Source organism: Musca domestica, unplaced genomic scaffold, assembly GCF_030504385.1.
Source record: "Musca domestica strain aabys unplaced genomic scaffold, Musca_domestica.polishedcontigs.V.1.1 32, whole genome shotgun sequence".
NCBI classification, from domain to species: domain Eukaryota; kingdom Metazoa; phylum Arthropoda; class Insecta; order Diptera; family Muscidae; genus Musca; species Musca domestica.
Window position 1 is genome coordinate 9847957 of NW_026712311.1, and position 13071 is coordinate 9861027.

General features: G+C 34.5%; 1 protein-coding gene across 3 annotated transcripts in view; it reads left to right on the top strand.

Annotated features, from left to right (window-relative positions):
- LOC101897634 (proton-coupled zinc antiporter SLC30A2) overlaps nt 1-11432 on the top strand; it is a 114963-nt gene extending 103531 nt beyond the window's left edge. For all 3 annotated transcript variants that reach the window (XM_020036720.2, XM_011294198.3, XM_059125160.1), the window contains one exon: nt 9593-11432. In XM_020036720.2, the coding sequence (XP_019892279.2) occupies nt 9593-9738 (146 nt within the window). In that variant the 3' untranslated portion in view covers nt 9739-11432. The remainder of the gene's footprint in view (nt 1-9592) is intronic.
- Nucleotides 11433-13071: the final 1639 nt, after the last annotated feature.

Here is a 13071-nt window from a genome sequence, read left to right on the forward strand (position 1 = left end):
GCCGTTCTCGACATATATGAGATCTTTCAAGCATATCTTCTTTGATAGACATGTATATCGCACATATTTTGCTATATATCCGATTTGTTGGATGTTAACATCAATGTAAAGGTCAGAAGTAACCTTGTCATGGCTTCGTGATTTCGCCGGGATTTAAAATATTCGCGGTTTAATGAAAAATGTTGAATTCTTTCAACTCAAAAGATATGGTCTATTTTACCCGCTAAATATTATCCGATCACCACCCAAATTGGTAGGCTTCTTCCCCGCCCTAAACTTTAGCTACATACGAAATTCCGTGTTGATTGGTCTAAAATTGCGACTTGTATAGCTACTGCAAAATCCGATATTTTTTCAGTATTTGGTCCATTTCAACCCCTAAACATTTGGCGATCATCTCCAAAAGAAATAGGCTTCTATTCTGACCCTAACCCAACCTTCGTGCAAAATTTCGTAAGGATCGGGTCATAATTGCGACCTGTAGAGTGATTACAAATTAACATGGACAGACGGACGGACGGACATACATGGCTAGATCGACTCAGCTCGGCGAGCTAGGAAGATCCATATATACTTTCCTATATGGGAAACCAATATTTCGAGGTGTTACATAAATTCTGGCCCAATCAAACTTATAATACCCCCAACACATAGTGTTGTAGGGTATAAAAAGCACCCATACTATTGTAATTTCCGTCCTCAGCTTCTAACAACATGTTTTTCTGCTGCTTGTAACAACCTCAAAAAAAAATATATATATATAAAAAATTTTTGAAAATTTAAGAAAATGGAAGAATTTGCAGGATGAGATAAAAAAACTGCAACTAAGTCAAACGCCATAATTTTTACATTTTTATTTAATTTTATTGTGAAAGCAAAAATGTTGAAAATAACATCAAATTTGAGAATAAGTTAAGATTTGTTCGAATGGGCCACTTCCTGGCAAAGCGCTTGCTTGAGGTGATCGACAATTTGGTATTTTTTAGTGCCAACCTTGCTAGTATCCCATTTTGAGTTATCCCTATTGGGATCCTTAACATTGATTTTTGCATGCTTAGTTGAGACTGAGTTCTACGCTAGGAGATATCTGGTCAGATTTGTTTTAATATCTTGCACCGTAGTTCGCTGTACCAGCACACTTTGGCTTTCTCGCTGAAGAGGAGTTCTAATGCTCTGTTAAAACGACAAAGAAGGGGACTTCAGATGCCGGCGACTTCAAGATCGGTTGACTGCGAGCCCATTCTTCTCAATTCATATTTTAATATTACAATGACCAGGTACCCAGCAAAGCCGGATAGTAGTGTATAGATTTCCCAGAGCTGTTGTACACTTCAAGGCTGCATCGAAATTGATTTTGGAAAATTCTTTAGCTTTAAAAAACACTCAACTTGAAGAAAATACAGCACTTTCCATGCAACTTGTAGAAATGAGCGATTCCTAGTTACTCACAGAATGCTCCGAACTCTTTGCCTTCTTCTATCTTCGATCCGTCTGTATATCGGTTATAGGTAGGTTGGTTACATTCATCCCTACTTGAAATCAGTATTTCAATCCTGTCAATCGTCATGGTTGGAGATATGTAATCGCTGTTCCGTTCATGAGAGTTTAAGTTGAATTCTGCCCCCAGAAAGTCCAGCTAGTTAGAACTAACCTGTCGTATAGCTTGCAGTATATTTTACTCGAACAGCCCTATCGCACCTCGTGCAGCCCGGTACTGTATACTAAGTTCGACCGGAGGGATGTTTAGAATTGCGTTTAAGGCTGCTTGAGGTTTTTTTTTAAACTCGGCAGATTTTCTGGTTTAAAACTCATTTTTATTTAACGAAATCGGTTTAGAGTTGGCTATAGCTCGCAAATATATCTTCGTCCTCTTTCAAGTATTATATTCGCCAAATATGTAATATTGACCAAATAGTATAGAATTTTAAACCTAGCCTCAAAACATGTATGTCAAATTTGGTGAAAATCGGTTAAGATGCAGCTATAGCTACCATTTATAAGTTTCATCCCATATTATAATTTTCTAAAAATAAATAAATTTTGGGGTTATGAGAGTTAATTTAAAACCCTACTACTCTTAAGCTTCTAAGCAATTTTCCCTCATATAGGAGGGTATGATAATGCCCATTTTCCATTTTTGAAAATCCAATAACTATTTAATGAAGTCATCGATGTATCAAATATGCGACGATTTTCATTTCGTTCAACTCAGTTTTAAGGAAACACAAATAAATGCATGACTGATAATTGCTCAGCATACAAAGCGATCAAACAAAAGGACAAATAAAGGCATAGCCAGTCGAGGAAACATTAACATGAACATTGTCGTCGTCGTCATCATCAACATCCACATCCTCATCATCGTCGTCATCGCCATAGCCATTGTCACAATTGTTGTACCCAAAACGACAATGCACATAATTTGGGCTAATTTCCGTTTAAATTGCAAAGTTTTTATTTTCATGAAGCGTTTTTGTTTAACTCATGGAACACACAGCTGAGGGTACAGCGAATGCTACCCAAAAATTGGGAAGGTATCCCAAATGCCGGACCAGAAAATACTTCAGTTTAAAACAACAGTTAAACACAAACGCTAAAACAAGTTGTTCAATTTTCCCACCTCTGCCAAATAAAGAGACAATATTCCAACAAATTAAATGAGGTTGCACGTTTCGTTGTTGAGATCGTCTGTCCGGGACTACTCCACGCAGCACCACAGGTGGCGATTGTTTGTGCGGCTACACCCGCACATTTAACCAAATTTTCGGCACGACAAAACATTTCTATGTCGGTGGAGGTGGGGTGGAGTATGCTGTAGTGTTTGTGTGTGCGTGCGAGTGCCTGGGATTTGAAATAAATTCATAGATACCCCTATGAGAGAGAATTGCATACAAAAGTGTTTTTCATATAAAGTTTTGTATTTAAAATAATACCCAATGTCCATAGAAACGACGATGCGTTTGCATTCTGTAGGATGCAGGATGGAATGTTGGTTCATTCCAGTGGAAGCTGATGGTGTGTGCACGGTGTTGCTGTTGTTGCCTCCATCGAAGGCGACCATACCGACAACCATGATGACGTTCATAACGATGCCTTTGATTATGGTGTCGGGTTTGGCGTATTGTCCTGCTGATGCTGGTCTGTAACGAAAACATGCTGATAGTAGTGACTCAGCAGAGATGATAAACTTTGTTTGGTGGATGTTTTTAATTGTAAAGGAGTTTCGAATTTGGTTGGACACACAATGTGTTGGCCCATTGCTCATACAACAGACAAGTTGCACACACTCTTAAACATGATTTTAGGCAACACATAATTCTTCAGTTCGCAAAAAACGTATCACCCCAAAAAAGAATTTTGTTTTTTTTTTTCTCAAAATGAAAACAACAACTGAAAATTTTGGCTGTGGGAGTACAACTTAATTTAAAATTGTTAACTTTTTTGTTATTATCTGGAAACTATGAGAATTGCATTGCTGTTGGGTCCTAGAGTTTTGCATGGCATTATTTTGTTTGTCCATATTTCTTTTCGCCATGAACTCCTAAATAATAATAATAATTAGGAGAGTAATGATGATGCTGGTCATGATCATCAACAACAACAACATCGGGCATTGGGCACATCAGTTCGAGCCACAACAGCAACATGAGCAATTTTACTGCTGATTATTGTTAGTTTTATTTGTATTTGAGTATTTGTATTGTGTTGTGCTGTTGTGCAATTCTGTTCTGTGCCACGTTGTGTTGCGTTGCCCTGTGTTGCATTCCACTCCTCGAAACTCAGTTAAAACTCGGCTCATTATGGTTTATTGGCTTTCTACAACTTAACTTAATTTCAAATACTTCAAAGTTAAACTCTAATAAGGATGTTATCGTTGTCGTTATTGTTGTGATAGTTTGGGTTGCTCAGATGAGATGTTGTTGGTGTGTTGCTGTTGCTTTTGGCGAAGAAGATGCAGCATTGGCTGGGCTCTACAACTTTTCCTAATTGCCATGGCCGCATTGCAGCCATTGTCCCTTTAAATGATATTTTTTAAAGTTTATTCTTTTTTTATAATTTTATATGGGGGGTTTGAAAAAATTCCCTCAAATTTCAAACAATAAATTTCGAAGTGAAAATAAATCCCACAACTTTTCCTTTCCACATGACTTGAGATGTTCTCCAGCAGCATCCGTTCCACATTTATCATTTCGCTTTCATAAAACGTTAAAGGAACTTGTCTTGTCTCCCAGTGGTAGCACCTTGTGAAGTTTTTGCTTGTCCTTTTGTTGTTGTTGAAAGTTTTAGAAAATCTAGCTGTGTGCAAGTTTGGAACCCAACTTCCTATAACCATAAATAACTTTCAAAAATATCCACTTTTTCTGGATTTGTTTTCGACGAGTCGAAATAAAAAACGAAGACGATTTAAATTTCTAACAGAAAAAAAAAAAACTCTAGTAGGAGTGCAAGGATTCCCAAGCGGAGCATTTAAGCAAATTTTTTCAGGCAAAACTTGTAAAATATTACAATTTGTGAACATACCCGGCGTATTGGTGAACTGAACACCTTGGGTGGTGCTTTCTGCTAACCTTGGTTTGTTTTCTCTCCATTCGATTTTTTTTTGTTTTCGTTTTCTTTGTTATTTGACTATAACTTCAACTTTTGCTTCAACTCGAGCGTTAGTCATTTGAAATAGATGTTGGAACCAAAGCAAGGATACGATTTTGTCTAATATTTTGTGTATGGTTGTGGCAATGCAATTTTGCTATTTCAGGTACAAACTCATTTAAAAAAATGAAAAAAAAAAAAAAATAAATAATGGTGAATTCTGTATAGAGCTTCTGGAAAAAAAGTTCAAAAGTTAGTTGTCTGCTATGCCATATCTTAAATCTGAATTTCGGTTATGAACGAATGAATGGTTTTTGGACGCTTAAGATAATATTTGAACAAAAAGTTTTGTTTGTATTCATTCGAAACTTTAAAATTGTAAATTATCCCCAGTGGATATTTTTACAGAAGGTCAGTTTAAAAATGGAAAAATTAGAAATGTATTTTTGGAAAGTTGAATTTTTATTAAATTTCTTAAAATATTGTGTTAAATGTTAATATACGCCAGAAAATTATTGATATCGGTACGGATCTTATTGTCGATAGCTGTTAACTTTTTGCAGAAAATGTGCAATGTTGCCACCGGTAACGGCATACTAATGGTTAACGATATGTTTTAACATATTTAAATACTTAAAATTTAAATATTATTTATTTATTATTTAAACTGTCAGGTGGTAATCTCGTCGGCGTAGTGAGGTAACCTCAGCTGCATCCAGAGTCTCCATATCGACCCACTAAACCTTATGAAATAAGAAGGGTAGATTTCTCCCTTTCCTGGGGCATCACGTGTTTGTTTGATTTAAATACTAAATACAATCCACTTGCATTGGCGAATGGGCTTCGGAGGTACTCGGGAATTGAAAGAAGAGTCTTTCAGTTGATGATCGGGAATTCAACGTTAACGATGTCTCGTAGGCAAGAGGTTGAAAGAATCGTGCACAATCGGGTGCGATGTCGTGTTGTTAACGGTTGATACTCGAGTGGTTGATGTGAAGTGGTATTAAAAGACGATGCGTGGGTGCCCGTTAGATGTTGACAAATCGGGAACTTGTGGATTATCGCTAGATATTGATTGGTGCGGGAGATCTAAAAGTACGATATTTATGTTCGGCAAATGTTGGCGTTCAGGATATTGACGATAGAAACGTAATCGGGAACTTTGGTCGTCAATTGTCGACGGGTTGAATGTATTCAGGATATACGATGTTTGTGTACGGAGTGACGTCGGCGTACGATATGTTGACGATTTGATGGAAATCGGGAACTGCAATGAATAGTCATCGAGCTGAGAGGCAGATGATCAGGGTTTTACTTTGTAAATGGTTGGGATGTTGATGTACAAATCGTCGTAGGCAAGTTTGGGAGTCGTGGTATAATCGTTTGAGGACAGCCGTTCACTGCAGATATACTTGGGTGAAGATTTCCGGGTCGTCTTAGGTGTTCTTGTTCGGCAGTTCACGGGTGCTATGTTCGGCAGCAGATGTCCAGACCTCCTAAGATGGATCGGAATTCTGTGGGTATGTCGGGAGCCGATGTCTAGGCCTTCACAGATGGATGGGGGCTCGTTCGGATTCGGCAGCTTCTTGCGTGTATGTCTGGGTTTAGCTGGGTTTAGGTTACTATGGCTAGGAAACTATTCTCACAAGCACTACGGTTTACCACTATCTCTATTTCACTACCAATATTTGAGCTACACGGTTCAAAGAGCCGAAACTACTGCGGAAAAGCGTGCTGAAGCTCCGAGCCAAAACTCCTATGCAAATCCTATGACTGGCTAACAAAATTAAAAAAAAAATATTCCCAGCTAACGATTATTTTTGTCGGAGGACAGAAAATGATTAATAAAATCTCTATCTACCCTTTGGCAAGACGGCTGTAGTAGCAAGTCTGTATCTTCGTAACCCACACGGAACATCATGTGTGACCGGCATTGACAAGTGAATAACAATTATTTGCCTTGTGCCTTATATAGTATTTTCAAACATGAAAATATCCCATATTAATAGTAAAAATTTATCAAATGAGAACATCGATTTAAAAGTCCAAATTATATATCCAATATAAAATCAGAAAGAGGTCAGGTGCAAAAATATTTTCAAAATCGGCCACTCTTTTTAGTATTATTCGTTATTATTTTTAAAATGATGACCATTTGTGGACCAATGTTTCCCATTGCATCTAGACTAAATATAATTTAAATATTGCTATTTTCATGAGACGAGATTTTTAAGTATTTTCACGCAAACATTTTTAACTTTTGTAGGGAGGTGATGAGTAGGTGAGTGGACCGAGGTACCAGAAAGGAGGGAACACTTAATTTATTATAATTAGAAATATGTGGATGGACAAAGTTTGAGGAAAATCGGAATCGTATCACATTTGATGAGTCTTATTATTATTAAAAATTTCGAATTAGTGTGGGGGAGGTAACTAGAAGGGTTGGTCCAATATTGTCCACATTCGCATCTCAACTAAATCTAAGTTTAAACTATTTCGGGCATTCCATTCTCTCCATATAAAATTATTATTTTTTTCAAAGTGAGTTTTCACTGAGGCGGTACCGGAAGAAGTGAATTGATATTATCCATCTCCGAATGTACTCTAAATTTAGTAAAATTATGACGATTTGTAAAGTTTGGACCAAATCGGATGCTCGCTTCGAGGGTTTTCGGGCACACCAGCTGGTTAGACCGACAGTAAAACGGTCGGCCCTGAAGCGGATTTCGTCCAACTTTAATATATGATACCGCTTTGCATAATTAGTAAAACCTCATATAACAAATAAAAAAAATAAACCAAATCAGGTGAAGCTGTGGATACATCTGAACCGATTTTCACCAAATTTGACATACATGTTTCTAGGCTCAATTTGGTTGTAAGTGCCAAATTCCATCCCATTTGGGCAAATATTGCATGTTATGTGCACAACGAAATTTAAACCGGACGAAGATATATGAGAGCTATATCCAAATCTGAACCGATCTCGATAAAATTTGGAAAGGTAATTCTGTGTTGTGATTGATATATTTCCCCAAATATAGTTGTTACAAAGTGCATATTACGGCTGCGAAGGACAAAAATATCAAATCGGGAACAAAAATATCAAATCGGATGATCAATATACACCTAAGTCTGTTTTTACACGGTCTTTTTGTACACGGTTTTGATATAACACGGTTTGAAAATTGAATATTTTTAATTTTTTTACACGATTTTATTCCATTTAGCACGATTTGAAATTTTATGTACTTAAATTTTTTTTGTCAAATTTAATTTTTGCGAAGTATGTTCATCACAAAAAAAGTATTTATGAAAGAAAAAAGTCTGAAACCATCGATAGTATCAATAGTTTGCGAACACAAGCTTAAAGATTTAAGTGAATTCCCCTTTAGCGCGTACAAACATTTTTTACTGGTCAAAGCAAATGTGAATAGCACAAGCATTATATATTTGATTTAATAAAATAGACATGAATTCTTGTTCTTAAAAATTCTTGTTTTTCACTAATTGTAATAGGTTTTAGAAATTAGGAACAAATCACCCATAAAATCAATGTCTTTTTTACACGGTTTTTTTTTACACGGCTTCTTCTGGAACCAATCTACCGTGTAAAAACAGACTTAGGTGTATATGAGAACTATTTCTATATCTGAAACGATTTCGATCAAATTTGGCATACTATGTCCAGACTTAATTTGGTCGTATATGCTAATATTACACGTTTGGTGCACAATAAAAGGCAAATCGGACGAAGATATATATGGAAGCTTTATCTAAATTTTAACCGATTATTTAACCCAATATCAAAAGGGTTCGTCCTTGGTTCAAAGAAATGACTTTTGCAAAATTTCATCTGGATCGGGCAATAAATGCGACCTGTTTGAACAGACAGATGGACGGATGGACCTGCATAAATCGACTCAGAATGTGATTCTATGAAGATTATCAAAAGGAACTATGGGTCTATCTCGTTTCCCTTTGCCTGTTACTAACAAATGCACATAGACATAATACGCTGCCCACCTTGTGGTGTAGGGTATAAATATATTTTTGACCCAGCTAATAGCTTAATTTCGTTTCTGCATTACATTCAAGTGTTCACAGCACCTCTACTAAAAGGGAGCTAATGTATTTCACTTTTTTCTTAATTTTTTTCACACCCGTAAAAAATTCTAAATTAAAAACCACAATCGTTGTAAGAAACTAGTCAATGGCGTTAATGAACCTGAGTTATTTTTATTCAGTTTATTTACACTGAACATGGAGCTGCATTATTTTGGGATCTGTTTATGCAAATGATCTGAATGCAACTACTAACTCTGGGATAAAGTGAAAAATATAACATCCATTTGGTTTGTCTTGCTTTGCAGAAAAGGGAGGGGAAAAGAAAACATCTCCGACAATTTTGGCAAAAGATAGTTTTCTGTAACTGTTTTATTTGTTGATTTCTTCGTCCTCTTTCTGTTTATCCTTCGCTGATGCAGTCCGTGCTTAAGAAATATTGGTAAGACGTTTTTCAAGAAGAATTTGTTGTTCGGCATTCTGTGTTCTGACATTTGTGTTGGCTTTGGCATACACGTGCGAAAATGCAATTTGCATTATAGCCAAATAAAATAAGTAACAAGCTTTGGACTTTGTCTGACTGGCTGGCAGGATTGTTGGCTGGCGACGACGAATTGAATTTTCAAACTTTTGCTCATCTTTCACCTTTTCACAGGGACTTGAACAAGGCTTCGGGGAAGTATAAAAACTTGACTGTCTGGAGGTAATGCAGAAGATTTGCATTTAGCATTTATATTGATTTATTTGTGTCGCTCTCCTTCTATCTTCCTCTCTTCCCCTGTCTGAATGTTTTTCGTCTTGTCTCTTGACCTGTTGGTGTCTACATTTTGTTTGCATCTTTAATGATTATATTCTGTTAGTTTTCCTTTATTTTCTGTTTTTTGCTTTGTTATTTGTTTTCATATGTTTTTTCGTTTTTTTTTTTTAAATTTCTTTGCAGCTGAAGGTGCTGATCCCAAAAAAATAATGCAGGAAGCCACCACTGCTGTTCACATGCGTTACAACTTCTTTGAGACAACCATACAAATTGAGGATTTCACACCCGAAATGGAAACCTGCACACAGTGCACCGTGCCAGAAGTTTGAGCTGATGATGCCATCAAACGGAGATGCTGTGAAGGGTTAGTTTTTGCTGCCAGCTTCGTTATTAACTTACACAACATATACGAGTACGATAGCTGCTGCTTCGTCAACAACTTCTTTCATTTCATTTCAAGCAAACAACAACAACATCAACTTAACAGCAAAAACTGACATCCTTATATGTGGGGAGACAGACCGGCGATATCCAATTCACTCAAACACTCACTCACACACACACACTTTGGAGACATTACACACACATAACATTTCTTCAAAATGTATATTTCATAGGAAAATGCAGCCATAGCTGAGACTTACATATGTATGTCCCAACAAAAAGAAACCTAATATTACACATAAGAGGGTCTCACGATTTGTTGTGAGAGATTACAGAAAAATTAAAACTAAAAATTCAAAAATGGAAAAATTGCAAATTTCAATTTTTTTAAGGAAAGCAAGGCTAAATTAAACAGTTAATCTAAATTGAAATATTTTTATTTAAAATATATTTATATTTTTCAATGATTTTTAAATTTTTAATGGAATCTTCGAATCTACTGTTTTTCTTACGAAATTTGAAATTCGTAGTGCTATATTTGAAAAATTTGAAATTGGCATTCGATATGTCATAATTTTTCTGTAATGCTCATATGTTGCTTAATTTTGGGACAGCCTGTTTAACTAGTTTGGAACATACAGCGTGGCTGCATTTTGACATTTTTACCATTTCCTTGTGAGTTGTGGTACTAGTTTTCGTTTTGTTGAAATTAAATTCAACAAGAGGAAAAACAAAACACAACATCACTTTTTCTTGTCTCCCCCTCCCTCTCCTTCCCTTCCCTGCCTTTCTATTCCCAAGTCAATGTGTTAAATTGCAAGAAAATTATATTTCTTATGTTTTTGTTTTTTATTGTAGTTTTATTTTCATTTTCTTATTGCAGTTGTGTACTCTTCTCGTTTTGTTAAACTAAAACAATGGTTTAAAGAAATTTGTTACAATTTAAGTTCAAGCATTGTATTTAGTGAACAACAAACTATATTTGCTTGTTATTTTGTCTGTTCAGTTATTTATGTATCTATGTATGTATGTATGTATGTACATTTTATATAAAATATATATAAAACTATACCGAAGAAGAAGTATTTTAATTTAATAATTTTGTAAAAGAACAATATTATTATTACTGCCCATAATCAAAGATTATTGCATACAAAACGACCTGCATATGTCTTCAATTAATGGCAAGCAAAAATGAGCAAGCAACAACAACAACAGCAACAACTGAATAAATTTCATTTTGCAAATCTATCTACACAAATATGCATTAGGACAAGCCAAATAAATGTATACATACATATGTTATTACATTGTGTAAAATATAATATTTAGATTGTTTAAAAGGAAAATTCCATATTCTTCAACACAAAATAACATAGATATAGGATAGATTCCACACATACCTTCTTAACAAAATATGTGATTGTGTGTGTGCATTCAAGGTTCATCGAAACCATAGCAATAGAATGCTGCAGCATCATAACTCAATAAAATGAAAGTTTATTAAATATTTTATAAGGATAAATATTATTTGTTAATAATATTTTGCCTTATGATGGGGTGGGGGTTTGGTATGTAAAATAAGAATTTTGTTACTTTAATTAAGACAAATTAAATAAATAATTAAACAATAATTCCATATTCTTGTGTTTTTATTTAATTAAATGACATTATCCAAAAAAGAAGGATGAAAAATGTGGTAAATCAACAATTTTGGTCGGCTTGGTGGGGTCCTTTACTCGGCGAAAGTTGATTTTTGCATTTTTTTAATTTTGATTTCCTCAAAGAGTGTAAAATCCAATATACCAGGCGAACAGAATTCGCAGAAAGCTCTCTGCAAATTGGATGTATGTGTCACCCTGTTGCTTCATTATCAAATATGGCAACTTTCAAAGTATATTTTCCGGCGCCTAAATAAAAACAAATGTCCATTTATGTAAGTAAGGGAATGCTTTAATTTATCTTCCCTAAAGTATGCTTTGGAATATATTAAATTAAGTACGGTAATTACTGGGTGTTTCAAAAATGCATATTTCCTATAGCGCTTCCTAAGGAAGACGTGCATTGAGTTCAACTAACAACGTTAATTTCTTAAAAAATGGATTAAAACGAAATAAATTTTATTTGACAATTAATAAATTTATTTTTTATTTTTATTATAGTTTAGAAATAAAATTAGCATAATAATTAAATGATTTAGAATTTATAAGATATGTTTGTTGCCATATACAGCCAAGTACAGCATCTCTTCACCGACATCTCCAGAATGTCTATGGAAAAAAAGAGAGAGAAAAACGTATAGAAATAGGTTATTTAAAGTTTAAAAATACAAATATTTCATTTGAGTCATTAAAATAAAACACAAAAATAAGATACAATTAGAAACTAGTGAATGTATTATTTAAATATTTTGCACTTTTAACGTATTCTGATACACAAATCTTATTTAAGGCATCTCTATAGTAAAGTAGTAACGAAACCAAATAAAAATTAATTTTTAAAAATAGATTGACAATATTTTTCGAATCTAAATATATTTTGAAATTTTTATGAAATATGCATATAGAACATGTTATCAGAGATTAGTAATTTTCTTTTCTTTTTTTTAGGAGAATTTTCAATAGCAAAGGCATAAATAAATTCAAAGTAAAATATACACTTTTCCTCTGATCTTAAAGAAGGCTCGTCTTATACTTTCAACTCAATATAGAATTTTTTGAATGGTGTTTAAAAATTGTACAAGATATTGAAAACAATTAAAATTGGCATGTGGGTGTGATTATAAAATTATACCTATGACAATTTTGACTTTTTGACGTGAAGTCGAATTTGAAATTGTTATGAATTTTATAATAATTTCAAAGTGGAAGAAATTTCGCCGCAGTGCCAATTTTTTGAATACGTAGGGAACTTATATATCAGAGAGAACTAATATATGATTATTTCTGAGGTCTATAAAATATCTGGTACCAAATATCATTGTTATCGAATGTACAGGGTGAGATAAAAAAACTGCAACAAAGTCAAATACCATAGTTTTTAATTTTTTTTTTAATTTTATTAAATGAAAGTAAAAAACTCCAGAAATAGCATCTAAGTTTAGAATAAGTTAAGATTTGTTCGAATTGGTCACCTTTGGCACGAATTATAGCCCTCAAACGGCCAATGAAACCGTCACATGCAACTCGAATGTTGCTCTGCGGTATTTTGGCCCATTCCCGGTTAAGCGCATTCTTCAGGTGATCGACACTTTGGTATTTTTTAGTGCCAACCTTGGT